At 30.0% G+C, this 19202-nt stretch overlaps 1 protein-coding gene across 1 annotated transcript; it reads left to right on the top strand.

The window, feature by feature from the left end:
- The first annotated feature begins 12425 nt into the window (after positions 1–12425).
- LOC110641270 (ATP-dependent Clp protease proteolytic subunit-related protein 1, chloroplastic) lies at positions 12426–18611 on the top strand. Its single transcript, XM_021792935.2, has 9 exons — positions 12426–12782; positions 14950–15065; positions 15248–15451; positions 15545–15649; positions 15800–15862; positions 16187–16298; positions 17807–17868; positions 17992–18174; positions 18255–18611. The coding sequence occupies exons 1-9, from the start codon at positions 12554–12556 to the stop codon at positions 18336–18338; spliced, it is 1158 nt and encodes a 385-aa protein (XP_021648627.2). The 5' UTR covers positions 12426–12553; the 3' UTR covers positions 18339–18611.
- The last annotated feature ends 591 nt before the right edge of the window (positions 18612–19202 follow it).

The following is a 19202-nucleotide window of genomic DNA, read 5'->3' as shown; positions in this document are numbered from 1 at the left end:
ATGATTTGGTGGAGATTGGTTTATATTTATCTATTCTTTCAATACACAAATATATAAATCTCTTTATATATTTTACCATCCATGCAATTTTTCTTAAGATAAAATGTATTAACATCTTGAATTTGTGATCAATTGCATTTAAATAAAAATTTATTATTATTATATATTATATTTTAAATTTATAATAAATTAAGTGTAAGTAATTTTTTTATTTAATTATTAAAAAAATTATTAACTAAATTTTATTCATCATGAATCTAAGAAACAATCACGTGAGATTCATATATTTAATAAATGAGTCTTATTATATATTTTATATCTTAAATTTACAGTGAATCGAATCAAATTTAAATAAAAAAAAATTAATTACTATTACATATTATTTTAATTGTTGTTGTTTTTTATGTAAGTTCTAGTTGTGTTGGGGTATCTTGAAAGATTATTCCATTTAGTGACTTGATCTCTTTTCTTTGCTTTTCCTTGTTATAAATGGAAACCGGTTGCCCAAGATGCAACTATTCTCTTTTGTTTGATTTCTAAATTATTATATTTTGTGCTTATTAAATGCCCTTTAAAAAATGGATATTCTCTTCTAATTTTAGATGTGAATTGAAAAGAAATTAACATAAAATTTATAGGAGTCAAATGAAATTGGTACACGTATCATCATATGAAGTATATAAGTTCTTTTTAAGGATTTTAATTTATTATTTTCTGGAAAATTTTGTAAAATTAAAAAAAGAACTAAAATTTTTCACTATTTCTAGCTAAGTGACTATTCATAATTCTTGAAAGTTCATAGGAAGATAAAAAACTGAAAAATAAATGCAATCTTTTGATGAAATTCCTCAATTTTACAAAGAAAAAAAGAAAAGAAAAGAAAATATCTCATTTATTATACCCTCAAAAACCATTTTCGTCCCATGAAAATGCCATTTTTTTGTTTGATTATCACTTCTCATATTAATTAGTACAATGCCATGACAATTCAAGGTATATATATATATATATATATTTCCTTTTCACACTGCAAAATGAAAAAAAAAAAAATCACTCTCATTCTCAATTTCTTTGCCAATTAAGTATTGGTTGTATGGTTAATACTCAAACGTAAGGATGGCAACATTTCAGGTTCCATTATGAGAGACATTATGTCCCACTACCTATCTCTAACACCTTGTTTGGATAGGTGAAAAAAAGAAGAAGAAAATAAATAATAAAGAAAAAGTAAATTTAAAAAAATATTTTCCTTTATTTAGATAAAAAAATAAAAATTAGAAGGGAGAGGAAATTATCATATTTTTCTATAGTCATATTTTTTTATAGTTATTTTTTCTCTATTTTAAAGAGAAAGTAAGAAATTAAAGAATAAAAATAACTTACTCTTTATATTTTTTTTTCTTCTTATCCAAACATAAGTAGAAAAATAAAAAATAAAAAATAATAGAGTGTTTAGGTTTGTAAGCTATAGTAAATAAATAAATAAATAAATAAAATCAAAATTTCTTTCATATACTACCATCTATAAATATAAAATTAAAAAAAAAATAATTAAAACTTGTTTAATATTTAAGGTAGTAGCCAGTCTTTCACTACAAGGCGGAAGCAACGCCCACCCTCTTTCCTTGTTGGTTCTAAAGCTTTTTTTGACCACTTAAAACCATATCTCACACGCCACACGCGCTTATACAGTTACTTGGGGAATCTGATTACTGATTAGCGTTTAGGTTTTTAACTCCTCGTTGTCCTTTGTGTGTAGGGGTTTTGTTAGTTTTCTTTTCTTGTGAATGATCGACAGCTTATCTTCCTTAGGAACATCCCATTGTGTGCCACGTGTGTTCATTTAGTCCGATGATTACTTCTCCCTGTGTTTCTAGAAAATCCCTGCTCCTTCCTCTACTCTGAAATTACCTACTTAACCTTGTGTAAGTTTTCCTGAGATTTTTTTTTTATAATAAAATATAAATAAATAAAATATAAAATTTATTTATTAAATTATAAAATTTCAAATTTCTTAATTAAATTGATAAATAAAAAAAAGAATGAAACAATCATCTTTTTATTCTTCTCAATCACAATTCTGACTATTAAAAAGTATTTTCTCTTTTAAATCAATGGAGGAAGAAAAATTCTCTCAAACTTTCATAAGGATTTTTCCATGTCTTCTTGAGAAATTTATTACCAACTAAATGGAATATCTAAAATAGTTATTTAATTATTTCAGAAATTTGTTTTAATATTATATTAATATAATTTTTTTAAATAATTATAATTAATTAATAAATTTTTAATTTGGTGTGAGGATGAGAAGAATAGAAGTAAGAATTATAATGGATTGAATTTTTACAGGTATCAATCTATCGATATGATAAATTTAAATAATACATAATTAGATTTAAGATAATTTTATATTTAAAAAATAATATTCATAATAGATTTAAATTTTATATATTAGATATTCGTAATTCAAATTCGTTTATATAAATATTTAATTAAATATAAAATATATAATTTTATAATAATATTTATAAATTTTATATTTTTATTTTAAATAAATTGAGTTTAAATATTTTATAAAATTATTAAATTTTAAAAATATAAATTATTAATATTATATATAAACTATTATTTAAAATATATAAAATTAAAGAAATTCAAATATTTTTTAAATAATAATAACAAAATTTAGAATGAGTTCATATAATTAATAATAAATTTTATTTTAATTTTAAAAATATTAGTTAGATTTGAATTTGATAAATATTTTTTTTATAAATATTTTATTCGTTATTATTTCAAAATAAAAATTTAAACTTAAAAATATATTAGAATAATATATTTTTAATTACGAAAGATAAATAAGTAATTTTATTTATAAAAAAACGAATTTAATGCAATGTGTAAAAATAAATTCCTGCTTCACGTTTTATCAGAGTAAGAAAAAAATTAATTACACTTTATATATATCCATATGACACAGCTAATATATATCCATAAGACAGCTAAAATAAAGCAACGAATCGGTGGAAATTAAAAATGGAGAATAATTGAAAATGTGAGCAAAGTGCAAAATAAACATTAAAAATGAAAAAAAAAATTATATGTAATACCAAAAGACTGGAGGAGGCTTACTAAAACCAATCAACTCCATCAATTTGGATTCAATTTAATTTTACTTGATAATTAATTAGGTCGATATATTTTTATTTTCAAATAAAAAATAAAAAAATAATTATTTAAATCTTTAAGGTAATAATTAAATATTTTGTCTATATAATTAAATATTTTATTTAATAAAATAATTTATCTTAATTTTTCTTACTTAGAATCGTAACATTATAAAATTTTATATTTTAGATTTATATTTTATCTTTATTAATGAAAGCTGTCATTTGTTTTTTTTCAAAAAATCTAAATTTGAAAAGATAAATTTAATTTTTTTTTATTTGAAATTAAAATTTATTTGTTTGCTTTTAAAATAAGATTTTAAAAAAGGTTCGACCCGATCTATTTATGCAGTCGGATCGGGTTCAAAGCAAATCCAATTCAACTCCACCTGTGAATTGTGAAGTGTCATAGTACGGTGTATTTTTGTGAAAAAGAAAGAATACAGTTGCAAAAGTACAGTCTTAACTCTGAAGTAGTGATAGAGTGTGAAACTGCTGTATTAGCTCCACCGACGCGCAGCCATACGGCACGCAACGCGTCGTTCTTATTAGAGCGAGCCACGTTTCAGTTCTTTTTGGCTGCCTTAACTTGCTAAAAGTTATAACCGACTATCAATTGGATGACAACCACATCCAGCCGTCCATTTGCACACTTCTGCCACGGTTGCACATACCCACTCTTTGCAATTATTTAAAAAAAAAGCTATTATTTAATCTATTTATTTTAATAAAATTATTTATTTAATTTTTTATTTTAAAATAAAAATTAATTAAATTATATATTTTTATTTTATCTATTTTTTTAATATATTTAAATGAAAAAATTATTATTACAGAAATTAAATAATTCAAATAATTAAATTATATAATAAAATTAGAATTAACATCTAAAATAATCAAACCAACTAAAGGGTAGACATAATTAATTTCATTAAAAATTAAAATAATATTTTTTATTAATTTGAATTATTGTTTAAATATAATATTATTAAATATTTAAGCGACTAGCAGCACCTTGACCTCAAAAAATAAAAGAAGAAGTGATGGTTAGTGTAGTAAGGCAGGTTAAGCACATGGCAGTGTGGACAAATTAAAGATAGAGATGACTTTAAAATAAAGGAAGTTTGTTAGAGTGATATTGTCAATGACTTGGATATAACATAAGTGTATTTGTTAATGGTATTTAATACCCTATTTGAAGATGGGAGAATTCTGTTAGGTTTACATTATTTTCCAACCCATTGGTCCCTTTACTTGGATTAGTATCTAATTTATTATTATCATGTTGAATTATATATTGATGGTGGCTAATGAAGTGTTAATTTTCTTAATTTGTTGTTTGTTTGAAGGAAAGTTTAAGTTAAGGCAATGAAAACCAGGTGCTAATCTCATGGATTTACACCAAAATAATTGTTTTTAGTTCATTATTTATTTTTAAATTTATAATTATTTAAATTAACTTTTTATAAAATTAATTTAATTAGCAAAGAAGTAACGAAGAAATTATTTGTGTAGTGGAGAGTTAAAAGGAGTTGTAATAGTGGATGTAGACTGTAGAGATACGGAGCTATTATGTCATCTTCTGATAAGATGTATCAATTTTTTTTTTTTTTTTTGGCAAAAGGCTATTTAATTTTTTGAAACTAATAGCCACATAAATTTTCAAAGTATCAAAATTCAATTAAATTTTTTAATTTAAAAAAATTAAATAAATATTTAAATTTTAAAAATTAATTAAATTAACCTTTTTACTATTTTTTGAATAAATAAATCATTTAATTTTAAAAAATAAATAAAAATATTAAATTATAATTTACCTATATTATAAATATAGCTAAGACTGTATATGAAGATTTTCTAGCGCATCTCATCAAGCAACATCAAGATTGTAACAACCCAGAAAATTAAAAAAAAAAAAAATTAAAAAATGGGATTGGCGTAAACCCACTATCACAGCAGCTTTAAAAAAAAAAAAAATCAAAATAAAAAACGGAAGGAGGAAGCCCCCCCCCATTTTCTTCTCTCCCTTTCCTTCCCTCTCTTCTTCTTCTTCCTTTCTCCGGTGACCGGCCGGCGACGTCCCAAGCAGCTCCCACCGGCCGGCGACCCTCCGGCGACGTCCAGGACCACCAGAAACGGCGGCAAGAGAGGGAGAGGAGAGAGAAAATGCGCGCACAGTGGACAGCGGCTTTCCGGCGCGATTCCGGCTTCATCCGACGTCCGATCGAGGCGATTCTGGTGGCGTTGGAAAGCTTGTTCCGAGAGCTTTCTTTTGATACCAATTTTGAAGCAAATGGAGGTCGGATGAGTGAGATATGGATGAGAGAAATTTCGGGTTTTTCAAGCTTTTTCGTCAGATCTACGACGATCCAACCGTTGGATCGACGATCCGAGACCACATATGGACTGAGGAAGAGGAGAGGAATATGGTGGTATGATCAGACCCGCAAATGTCGCCGGCGACCGGCGGCCAGCCACCGTGCGCGGTGGTGCCGACGGTGGCTCCGGTGAGCTATGGAGATGGTTCAACTTCTAGAGGCTTCCTCATAAATTTTTGGAATTTTTGAGACACAGATAAACTTCGGGTAAGACAATTTTCATTGTTTCTCTGTCTGTGGAGCATAAATACAGTGTTTCTTAAACAGGAAAAATTGGAGAAAAATTCTAAGAAAAATATATGATGAAAGTAAAATTATTTGGAGATATTCTATGGTGTTTGTTGAATTTTTGAGTGATTGTAGAATATTTTTGAAAAATATAGATAGATTTTAGTTAGATTTTTAGCATATGGGCATATAAGATTATTTGAAATTAAGATAATTAAATTTTATATAATTGGTTGAAGCTTGAGGATGGAAGTTTAAATATGTAAATATTTAATTGGGTTGGATTAAGAATACGTTAGATGTTGGAAACTTATGGAATCGAGTAAAATTCTTGAATAAAATATTCATGGGTGATTAGAAAATTATAATTCCTTTTGCAATAGCCTTATAACATTATTAAGGACCGCGGGGCAAAATTTTAAAATTTTTAGAGCTTGTTTGAGTGGGTTTTTGAAAAATATCAATTATAGGGACTAAAACGTAATTTTTAAGATTTTGAGTATAGTCTGATTTGGAGGGCCCAGGAGGGGCCATGTGATATTAATGAGATGTGATTGTGGAAATTGAGAATTTAAAAGTGTTATTTGAGCCTCTTTGCAGGTTGGGTAGGTTCCAGGTATAGGGGAAACTCTGCCGGATTTCCGGCATGAATTAGGCTGTCTATTGCCTCTTTAGAGTTTTATTTTGAGTTAGTACTAATAAATTTATAATTTAATTATTAGGTGATCGAGATCAACTATTTTCCTGCATCCAGCAGCCACAATAGTCGACGGTGTACTGTGAGTAGAATATTAATTTTAATTGTAATTTCGATATTATTATATGTTCAAGCATGCTCATGCATCACTTATATGCATATATTTATGTAGTTAAACTCTAGGCACGATTTATGTTGCATTCATAACTGTTGATGTGCCATGGATGGAGGTGTGGTAATTTGGAGGCGGTGTGCGTGCGTTGGCGTCGTGTGATGTGGTGTGGACTATGGATAGGGGCGGGGTAGTCACGGCTTGAGTAATTCGGGACCCGATCCTTCGAGGGTAGTCACGGCTTGAGTAATTTCTTTGGGACCTCGATTTGGTTATTAAGTGGAAGTCCGAGCTTGAGTAATTCGCTGGCACCAAGTTGGATTTAAGAGAGCTGTATAGGGGATCAGCTCCCATATGTAATGATTGATACTACAGGGTGTGTGAGTGCTCCAAATTACCTTTTTGATGTTATGATGTGAAAATGATGTTGATGTTGCATTTCACTCTACAGGGTGCATTAGTTTTAGATAGTTATAGAGATTATGGTTAAAATTGATATTTTACTCTCTGAGTCGAACGCTCACTCCTGTTCACCATATTTTTCCAGGCTACAGGAGGAGACATTTTTCAAAATAACCTGTCCCTTTCCTCTCAGGTTATGAAAAGATTACTTAATTGTATTATTATTCTCTAAATTTATAATTTAGGACTCCGCTTGTGCTAGTAGTAGCATTAAGCCTATCAGAGACTGTATGAATTCAAGTTTTCATATTAATAAATGAAAAGAAAAAAATTTTATGAGTTTTAAATGGTTATAAATGAGGTAATAGGGTTGAGCTGGGCTCCCCTGATTTTAGTTTTCTGAAAAGTTTTGGGCTAAGTTGGCCCAAAATGAAATTATAACAGTTTAATTTAAATTATCTTATATGCATATTGGGTCTAAATTGTGGGCCTGGTTATGGATTTGAGGAATAGTTAGGCTTACTACGGGCCTCGGGGGCTTTAAGCTGGCCCAGGTCCTAGTGCCGGTCCGACCCATAGGTTGGGTCGTGACAAAGATGGAAATTTACGATATCAATCCATGACGTCCTGGAGTAGATTTATAAATTGTTACTTACAAAATGGTTCAAAAAGTTTATATCTATATAAGTTTCTTGAACTCATAAAGAAGTTTTTAGAATCATTTTGTAAAAAGCAATTTATCAATAGACTCTAAGATATATCATATGCATATCAAAATGTTACAAATTAGATATGCAGGAGTGTTGAAGAAAACTCCATGAACTAAAAAATCTTCATACATAGATTTAGTTAGATTTATATTAGAGATATATTATAATTTAATCTTTTCTTATCTAATTTTAAAAGTTTAAAGGGTTTATTTGGGTGGACATTTTTCGCTCTTGACGATGTGTAGTAGGACAGTGTATTTGGGTGGCTATGCTAGCATTCACCCCTCGACTCTAATTTCTTTTTTCAATCAATGTGCTCAATTTGATGAAGTAAGAGAAAAAGAGATAAAATTTTATAATTTATTTATTGTTTTAATTATATAAATTTTAATAATAATATTTTATTATCTTTTGTATCAAAATAAAATATAACTAAAGATAAAAGTATTAAATGACTTTTTATATAGAGGTGAGAATTAAATAATTATACTTTTATAAAATTTACGTGTCATAAATAATGCAATTAAATGTAGAGTGTTAAGTGACTATTCAAGTAAAGTTCAACGGTGAAAAGATAATTTCGGCCTAACTTTTTACATTAGTAAATGCTCCACTTATTATTATTATTATTATTATTATTTTAAATAATATCCAGTACTCCATTTTGATTATATATATATAATGTAAAATTTTGAGATATCCGCATACGGCTTTGGATATATATAAGTGACTTTATATTTTTAATATTTAAAATAAAAAATATTTATAGCTATTTTGCATTATTGACTAAATCTAATTGTACATATTATATTAATAAATAATTAAATGTATATTATATAATTTGCTTATAATATTATATTATATAATATACTTAATCATAAATTATATATATATTTTTTATAGTTAAGAATTATATATTTAGAAACAGTGAAAAAATATATTATATAATATATTATGTATTAATAATTCAATTTTAAATTTAAATATTAATTTAAATATGACTTTTATAAGAAAATGATTATATAAAATTATTTCAAAAATTGAATGATATTGAAACTAAAAAACTGATGATCGTACCAAATTGAAACATAAATAATGAAGAATTTAATCGAATATGATAGAATTGAAATCGAATTGAAACTGCATACTCTTACTAAATAAAGTGTAATTTTACTTGATGTATGATAGAATTGATGTAAATATATCTTATAATAAAAGCAAACATTGTCACAATACATTTTATTCCAAAATCACATTTGGAATTTTTTTTTTTTTTTATTCTAAGAACTACAAATTGATGGATATTTTGCCTATGCAGTGAGCCAGGAACAAGTATTTTTTCTGGGTCTAGAGTTTGTTTGAAATTGGTTTGTAAATTCTAATTCCTATTTGTGATGTGTTATTATGTGTTAACCAGTGTTTGTTTATAACAGAAAGAAAATTAAATATGCTCTTGTATTTTCAGTTGAAAATTAAGTAAGATTAAAATTAAAATTTAAGTTAAATAAATACTGAATTTTCTCAAATGGATTCAATTTTTGTTAAAAATAAAATAAAATAATAATTTTTTTATTTTATAATTATAAAATATCATTCAGTAATACTGAGAAGATTTAAAAGGGATTCAAGTAATTTAAAATAAAGTTTAATTTTATTTATAATAAATTCAGAAATTAAAAATATTAATTTAGTTTGAATTTAAATAGGTTAATTCTTACCTATTGAATTGATTGATTGGTGGGACTAAAAATTAATTTAATAAAATTTTTGAAATGATTTTTGATAAGTTTTTTTTTAATCAATTATAGCCGAATAAACTGGTCATATTAATAAATTAGTCAATAAACTAATTCAATGGGCAATCCAATTTAATAAATGAGTAAATCACACGTGAATTTGTTTGATATTATTTTGGTTAGCAATTGACATGGACATGACACTGAATTAGGCTTATCCAAGTCCAATGGAGGACAGAAGATGACTTCACTCTTGGCCTCAATCCACTCAGTTAGGTTCATCTATCCTTATAATTTTATTAAAACTTTATTAAATTAAAGTATTATTCTAATTTTATTATATAAATAACAAATAAATTAAAATTAATGGGTTTAAATTTTAATTATTTTTTTCCCTTTGATTTCTTCAGGCATGAGTTATTGATCACCAAGAGGACTTTCTTCAAGTCGTCGAGAGCAAGGTTTGTGTCCATGACAGTACGTGGAGGTACGTTGATCACATGCAAAAAGATAGGTCTCTTTCGGTTGTTCCATGGCTTTTATAGCCTTGTGGGAGCATGAGATATTAGCGGTTTAAGGGTTTAATTGCAGGGCATTGATAGAGCTGTGGTTTTGAGTTTCATGGATTGACACCAATCGTTGGGTGAATTCCATGTACGCATTGACCGAAAGCCTAGCGGCTTGTGGGCTGTCATTGATAATGGGCTTAGCGCTGCAAGCATCTCAGTTTTTGGGACATTTGCATGATCATTACGGTAAAGGGGTTGGCATTGAAGGATCCTATATCTGATGTTCCCCTTAGTCTAGCTTGAGTGGAGGATCACAATTCTCCATTGTTATGTATAAAGGATGAATAGGCCAAAGATATGTCGTTAATCCATTGTGCCAAGTTTCTGGTCACATGACATGGTGAGCACCTCAATTATAACTAGGGATGGGGTATACTTTTATTTAATTAATTATTTATATAAATGATAATAAATATTTAATATTTAAAATTCAAATATCAAAATGTAAAATTCGAATTCGTCTCAAATATTATTTTTTAATTATGAACCAATTCCAAATCTAATTATTTATTACTTAAACTCATCATATTAGTATTCTGTCGGATCTAATATCCATAAATACTCAATCTGTTGCCATAACTAATTATAACCTCTTAATACATTATTGGTACTATAGTTTGCTGGAGAAAAATTATTCATACGCTTAGATTCCATTTATTTTGCATAAAATGTTTTTCTAAAAAATATTTTTCATATTTCTTAATCAATAGAAAAATTAAGTCATTTCATTTTTAAGGAAAATGATTTCATATTTTCAAAATAAAAAATAATTTTCTATTTTTTGGTAATTTTATTAAAATGTAATAATACTTATACACGTTATTTTAATATTATAACTAAAATAAAAAATATTTTTCTAAAATATATTTACTACATATAAATTATTTTTTGGGATGCAAATAGAGTTTTATATATTTTTTTTTCTTCATATTTATATAAAATTTAATATTTATATTTTATATTAATTTGTTGGATTGGATTGTTCATAAGATAATAAAGAAAGTCCATTATATTTTGATTTCATTGGAAAAAAAAAAGTTAAGAAAGTCTTTAATATGCTCGTTAGTTTTTGAAAATTGTATTTTCTTGTTGGAATGCATCTAAAATGTATTCCAATATAAGGAGGCCATACATTATATTAATGAAATATTCAACAATTTTGATTATAATCTCTTGTTTTTTTTTATAAATTTTAAATACCACATTAAATATTTATATAGATGATTTTTTAAAATAATAAAGTAGATATTATGATACAAATGTTGAAAGATATGTATGAAGGAGCAACTATCATTGTGCGTACAGTAGGAGAGGACACGAAAGATTTTCCCATTTCAATTAGATTACACTAAGATTCAACTGTTACTTTTTTACATTAGTTTTAAATGAATTAACGAAACATATAGAAGAGAGTATCCCTTCATGCATGATGTTTACGGATGATATAGTTCTGATAGATGAAATGTCAGAATGAGTCAATAGAAATTTAGAGTTTTGGAAAAATACTCTACAGTCAAAGAGCTTTAAGTCAAGTAGAACGAAGATAAAATACATGCATTTCAAGTTCAGTGAAAGTCGAATGGGTGATAAGGAATGGGTTAGTTTGGATGGAGTGGTACTGTCATAAAGTAATTATTTTAAATATCTCGGCTCAGTCATTCAAGTAAATGAGGGATGTGAGGAGGATGTTAGTCATAGGATTAAAGCCGGATGGTTGAAGTGGAGACGTACCACGAAAGTTTTATGTGATCGCAAGATTCCCAATAAGTTGAAAGGAAAATTTTACCATATAGCCATACGACCAACCATGTTATATGATAGTGAGTGTTGAGCACTGAAGGAGTTGTATGTGTCTAAGATAAGAGTTGTGGAGATGAGAATGTTAAAATAGATGAGTGGTCATACTAGACTAGATAAAGTCTGTAATGAGGGTATTAGAGAAAATGTAAGAGTGGTACCAGTTGAGATAAGGGAGATTGAGATAATTTGGTCATGTGAAGCGTAGACATACGGAGGCTTCAGTTAGATAAGCAGAGCACATTAGGTTAGATAATAAAAAGAAAAGAATAGATAGACCTAAACTGACTTGGGGATAGTATTATAAAGTGACCTAAAAGCATTACACATTTTCGAGAATTTAACACAAAATTATTTAGAGCAGAGAAAGAGAATTCATAACCCCAAATTATAAATTTATATTATCATTTTTTCCATCTAATATGGAAAAAAATAATTAATCCTAGTATTATAACTATATAAATTATTTAAAATAATAAAAATTAAATATAAAACTGAGAAAAAAGAATTCCTTCGAATTTCCAGTTTATAATGTCTTTTTTGACACATATTTTATTAATTAAAAGGGAAATTTGATTCCTCTGATATATTATGCAATAAATAAAAAAAAATAATAGAAAAAAGGAAAAAGACAAAATTAAACCTGAAAAATTCCCAATTCACAAAAGCCTCAAGCTTTCCTATCGTCCCTCTCCTGCGGATGCGCAAAGAGACTTCGGATTGAGAGCAACTTTCAGTCTTGTGTTTATAGAGGAACATGGCAACCTCTCTCTTATCTCAGCTCTCTGCTCCAACTCCTGAAATGGCGAGTCCCTCGACTGGGTTCCCAAAATCCTCTTTCCTCTCTAACACCAAGCTTGTCTTCTTAACCAATCCAAGAAAACAGAGACTGGTTCAACAGAGATGCTACAAGCCCCCTTCTGCATCAGGGAAGTCTTTCGACCACATACCCAACCAGTTCAGACAAGAAAATCTCAAGGATGGAGGTTAGTCTCTTTCTCTCTCTCGCCATTTTCTTTGTTTTTGAGTGTTTTATTGTTTGTTTCGTTGATTTTTGGTTATGGGCGTGATTTTAGTTTCCTCGGTCACAGATTGTTTGTGGGTTTTGAGCTATTATTCGTTATCAATGGAAAAGAGATGAATTTTGGGCATTGATTTTTTTTTTTTTTTTCACTTAGCTGGGTCTGTTCCCAGCTTGGCAATTAAGGCTTTGCCAATAGACCATGAAGTCTGATTTTTTTTTTTTTACCAATTTGTTTTAATCTTGGTTTCGTATTAATTAAAGCAAAGGTGTGCTTAGTCACCCATTTGTTGGATAGCACTGTGGTTGTGACATAAATATGGAATTTGTAACAGGAAGGTCTTGAATGGCAGATAGGCCATTTCTCTATGTTTATTATAAGAATATGATTGACAGCCATGGCCATGGAATTCGTTTTGACTTGGCAGCTGTATATTGGGACTTTGGGAGGCTAGCAGGATTTTTTTCCCCCAAATAATTGGGGAGGGAAGATAACACATAGGGTATGTTGACACTGTAGTTACAAATTCATCTTTTTCTATATTTGTTATAATAATATGATCGACAGCTATGGCCATGAAATTCGATTTGCCTTGGCCACAGTATATTGGGGGGTTAGTAGTTTTTTTTCCCGTCCAAATAGGTGGAACAGGAAGATAACATGAAAGGTCTGTTGACAATGTACTCACAATTCATCTTTGGCACTAGAGCAAGATTTTTGGTATTTCCTATACAATCCTGCTATGATATTTTGGGTTGAGGTGCAAAATCAGTCCGAACAATGAGCATCTGTAATTTTTGGGAGCCTGTTTGAAAGATTGTCGCATAAGGTTTGGAAAAGCAAGTGCTAATTTCAATAGCACCACCAAAAGTGCCTTCACAATATCTTTGGTTGGGCTTAATAGCTTAAAGATGATAGTGCTGAATAATGTGCAAATATTTAATGGACACATGGCCTTTCACACGGAGGTAGTAACTACTAAGCTGTAAAATGTGCAAAATTAAATTCTATTGCAGATGGAGTGGCCACCGAAAATATGTTCAATTGTGCCTTGTCCTTGTGTTGTGTGATTTTTGTCTCCAATAATTTGCCACGCTAGCTTTGCTTGTTTCATGTCAAACCAGGTTGCATTGTTATAGGGGGTTATTTTTTGAAGAGAAGAGATGATGATTATGAGGAAGGTGCTTGCAATAAAATGCTGTATTGTAAAGAACTAAAGATTAATAGGCTTCTTGGCCTGAGCTATTTTAATTTGCCATGTGATTCAAACAGCAATAAATGAATTGGTGCCTCTTTGGATTTGGTGAATTTCTATTTGGTGCTGATTTAGAGAAATCATGCAAAAGTGACTTTCGAGGGCAGGTGGGCCGCAGGCAGTTTTATTTTTCTTGGCTACGGGATGATGTTAGACTGGTATGAATCTATTGTTAGAAGAGAAAACCAATTAGATGTTAGTCTCTTTAGGTTGAATAGTTCGGTGAGATCGTGGACTGATGCTTTCTAGATTAGACTTAAGTGTTAATGAACAAGGTGAAATGCACAAGGCTGGTATGGAGAAAGATGAAGGTAATTCTTAATGATGTTCTTGACTTAGGTTGAAGAATCTGCATGAAAGAAAATGTTGAGTTGTAAAAGATCTTAATAAGTGAGATATTATAGTACCTCATCAGCATAATTAACAGAATAAGTCCTTTTGAGTGTCATGTCACTACTTAGAAGTCTCTGTTTGTGTAAATGGATACATTTTGACCTGCCATAGCTTTGCCCTGATGGAATGAATAAAAGGAAAAATACACACTTATTGGTTCATGCAAGTCTACTTCCTGGGAAAATACACACTTATTGGTTCACACGAGCGGCTTGGCTCATTTATGCCCCTACTTATTTTGCTTGTCATAAATCCCCTTTTCATTTGAGGGGGTCTTCTTGATGGCAATTAGCTGCAGTTTTCTCTTGGCTTATTTTATACATATTTTTTTCTGGTTGCCCTTTATATTATAATTTTTGAGAGCCCCTATCATTATAATGTGACTTGTGAATTTTCCAAGAGCTCTGAATTTTGTTTTCATTCCAAAGCAAGAGGACATAATTCAAACTCTTAACTTTCCTTCTCCATACACAACATCTGCAGTGATGGAAAATTACAAGAATGTACCACGACATCTTTATGGCCTTACTCCTTCACAACTGGACATGTTCATGACTGAAGATAATCCTGTCCGTCGACAGTCAGAAAGTGTTACAGAGGTGTTTTTTTTCCCCCTTTTTAATTATTCAATGGAATCATTTATTTGGACTGGCGTTGATCTATTAATAAGCAATTGCGTATTACTAGTGCTTTTTGGAAGTTGATATCTTCTATAACCTAAATCTTCTTATGGAAAATCAATCATCCTGATAAATTTTTGGTTTTTGATAACTATTTGTAGGAAGGCATCTCTTCTCGAAAGAATTACTTGGATCATGGAGGAATGTACAGTGTATCAGGCATGATGGATAGTGGTCCTTCAAAATACAGCATGAGTGTAAGCATGTACCGTGGAGGAAGCAGAGGATATGGGAGGCCTAGGAGTGCTCCTCCTGATTTGCCTTCTTTGCTCTTAGATGCTCGGATATGCTATCTGGGAATGCCAGTGAGCTACTGCACTTTCTCATTGCTTTTCTTGCTAATGGCTGAAATATTCTCATTACTTGCACCATCTTGATATTGTCTCTGATTCCTGCAGATTGTACCAGCAGTCACTGAGCTTCTTGTTGCTCAGTTTATGTATTTGGATTATGATGACTCTTCAAAGCCTATATATCTTTACATAAACTCATCTGGGACACAGGTAGCGACATTCTTTTTCTCCCCCTTCTAGTGAAATATTGGTTTTGATCTCTAGCTGATATACTGACTAACATTCTGAAGATTCCTGAATCTTATTCACTTTCTAAAATATATTTATCTTTGTTTATTTGGTTTCCTTATGCAAATATAGAATGAGAAGATGGAAACTGTTGGTTCTGAAACGGAGGCATATGCGATTGCTGATGCCATGGCTGTAAGTAACATCATATGTGTATCTGATATTAATTTTCTGTTGATGAATTTCATTAAATAATCAAGATAAATTGGACCTATAAGGTCAAGAACTTTATTCTCTAGTAACAGTGGGCCTTGGCATATATTATCGTAAGTGCTAAGCCTAAAATCTTGTTGAAAGGTCACTACTAGCTCCTTTTTCTTTATATTATGTTCTAAAGTCATGGTTTTTTGTGTATGGATAGCTATATATATGGTTTTTCAATTAATTTATCACCCTTTTTAATCATTCATTTAATGTGTTGAAACTAATTGTGTGCTGTCCTTTTTTATTTGTTTGAAGTATTGCAAATCAACTGTCTATACCGTGAATTGTGGCATGGCATATGGTCAAGCAGCAATGCTTCTATCTCTAGGTGCCAAGGGTTATCGTGCTTTACAGCCAAACTCATCCAGTATGATCTTACTTTTCTTTAAAGTTTAAAATATTAGCATGGCATCTTTGGTGGATATATTTTGCAATTTGGTAACTGTTGGAGCTCTAAGGTGATTTTCTCATCTTTGTTTACTGGTTAAAAAATTAGTAGTCAGAGAAACTTTTACTGGATTTTTCAAACCTTATTTTTGAAAGTTCTAATTTTATGGATAAGATGACCTCTCATAATGTAATGTTGAGGAAAGTATGTGTAGGAACAACTGGAGAGACTGATATTAGGTTATACAACTTTTAAATATTATTTAACTATGAGTTCTGTGTTTTCGCTTCCTATAATGCAGAACAACTGAAATAGTAGGTGCTGCTCCACTGGAGCTCCTTAGGACTAAAAAGGATGGATGATTTAGTTCATTTCTTTCTTTTTAGCACCTCCCTTCTCCAAACTGCTACCAAATGCTGTGATTTTTTTTTTTAAATTTTATTTAATTATTATTGTGTTTGGTGCTGAGCACAAAATTGATTAATCTTCTGAGATGTTGATTTGCATGTTGCGTAACTGGTGAACTTTGAGAGATGGCCCCTCAATTTGTTTTTATTGTTTTCAGAACATTAAAGAATCAGTTCCATTTGTTCAAATTGATTTTTCCTTTATTTTTATAGATTTCCCCTTGGTATATGGCCAATGGTGGGCACCCAAATGTATATACCAACCCAACCAAGGACTGCGACTGACTTTGAATTCACTTCCTTCACATGCTATTGGACAGATATGACTTTGTTTTTCTTATTTCAATTCAATCCATATCCTACCTGTTTGATGCCTCTGATTTCTAAAATCTAAGTGTAAATTTCTTATGGTAGAATCTCTATGCTTGCAACCCATGAACTGTGGTATGTTGGGAACTTATATTCTTTTCCTTATGGTGGTAAGCAGAGCAGTTTAAAATTACCCATACAGATTGTTGATAGCTTATACATACAATACGGTGATGGATATGGAATGAGATTTGGGAAATAGGTTTACTACCATACGGAATGGATATGGTAGTGAGTGTTGGGTAATGAAGGAGTCGTATGTATCTAAGATAAGAGTGCGGAGATGAGAATGTTAAGGTGCATGAGTGGCCATACTAGACTAGATAAAGTCCGTAATGAGATCATTAGAGAAAAGGTAGGAGTGGAGCCAATTGAGGATAAGTTGAGAGAAGGGAGATTGAGGTGGTTTGGTCATGTGAAGCGTAGACATACAGAAGCTCCAATTAGAGACAAGTAGAGCATATTGGGATAGAGATTAGAAAGAAAAGAAGGGGTAGATCTAAACTGACTTGGAGGAGAGTAGTACAATATGACCTAGAAGCATTACACATTTCCGAAAATTTAACCCAAAATCATTTAAAGTGGAGAAAGAGAATCCATATAGCCGACCCCAATAAATTTTTGGGATAAAGGCTTAGTTGAGTTGAATTGAGTTGTATACACGTCGTGCCATATCGCCATGTCTTCTAACAATGTCATTTTGAATTTCAGCAAAGTTGTATCTGCCAAAAGTTAACAAATCAAGTGGGGCTGTGATAGATATGTGGATTAAGGTGCTCTCTCTCTCTCTCTCTCTCTCTCTCTGTGTCTCTCTGTGTCTGTGTGTGTGTGTGTGTGCACGCGCTTGCGTGTGTTAATTGTTCTTTAACAAACACTTCTGCGAACTTTTTTATCAGGCCAAGGAACTTGATGCAAATACTGAGTATTACATTGAACTGCTAGCAAAGGGAACTGGAAAGACAAAGGAAGAAATTAATAAAGACATCCAGCGACCTAAATATTTCAAAGCACAAGAAGCTATAGACTATGGCCTGGCAGATAAAATAGTCGACTCAAGCGATGATGCGTTTGAGAAGCGGGTACTGTTATCATTACACTTGTGCTTTCTATTGCATTGCATGCACCGTATGCACTTCAATAATGAGTTTTTGATATTCAGGATTATGATGCATTGCTTGCTCAATCAAAAGCCATGAGAGCAGCAGCTGCTGGACCGAGAGCAGCTCCTTCAGGATTTAGGTAATTAGGAAGTAGTATAATACGGCAATGTGGAGGAAATTATCAAGGAAGTTTATGCAGTTGAATGTGGAGCTAGTTACTATGACTGGGTAGGCCTTCTTCTTCAATGTTCTTGTTTCTTCATGTAGATAGCCAATGTGTATCTGGGGCAAAGGTCTATATAAAATTTACATGTGTAACAAAGGGCCTTTCATGATAAGTGCTGTAAGCCTGTAATGCAAGCACCTCCATGCTTGATCTTCCGGTTGCTTTTAATATAATTTTGCTTTTTTTTTTTTTCTTTTTTTTTTCTCAGCATTGCCCAGATTCAAAATTTTACGTTGGAATTGGATATTTTGGTAGGAATGGTCTAATATATGCCCACGGCATTTGCTTCTCATACTGTTAATTATAAAGAGTTTTTTTTTTTTTTGGGTTTAATATCCTGCATTTGGTAGTCAATATTGTTGCTGATTACATTTTTACTGCCACTGGCATAGGGGTGGTCGGGGCCAATTCTAGGCATGAATCAGCAGTTTTGATTTAAGGTTATGGGGGACCAGGACTGGTCCTTAACAGTTATTTTTTATTTTATTTTAATTAGTGAATTATTTATTATTTTATTTTGATAACATAATTGAATACATATTTTACTATATTTATAAGTATATATTATTATATTTTGTTATAAAATTTTAATTAATTATAATATTATTTCAAATTTAATAAATAAGTTAATTAATAATAATTTTTTATTATTTTTGAAATTATTTGATATATATTATTATTTTTTAAAAGATAAAATAAAACAGAAAAGTACATATGATACTTGCTGATTTTTGAAATATTATTATTAAAATTTTGTATTTTAAATTTAAGAAATATTTTA

The sequence above is a fragment of the Hevea brasiliensis genome, chromosome 14 (assembly GCF_030052815.1).
Source record: "Hevea brasiliensis isolate MT/VB/25A 57/8 chromosome 14, ASM3005281v1, whole genome shotgun sequence".
Lineage (NCBI taxonomy): Eukaryota > Viridiplantae > Streptophyta > Magnoliopsida > Malpighiales > Euphorbiaceae > Hevea > Hevea brasiliensis.
Note: the sequence above shows the minus strand (reverse complement) of the source record. Positions and strands in the feature narration are given on the sequence as shown.

Bases quoted from the DNA above. Each gene is read 5' to 3' on its own strand.
- LOC110641270 (XM_021792935.2), top strand. From the start codon at position 12,554: ATGGCAACCTCTCTCTTATCTCAGCTCTCTGCTCCAACTCCTGAAATG. The intron at 15,452-15,544 runs GTGAGCTACTGC...TGATTCCTGCAG, and splicing joins TATGCTATCTGGGAATGCCA to ATTGTACCAGCAGTCACTGA. The intron at 17,869-17,991 runs GTGCTCTCTCTC...CTTTTTTATCAG, and splicing joins TGATAGATATGTGGATTAAG to GCCAAGGAACTTGATGCAAA.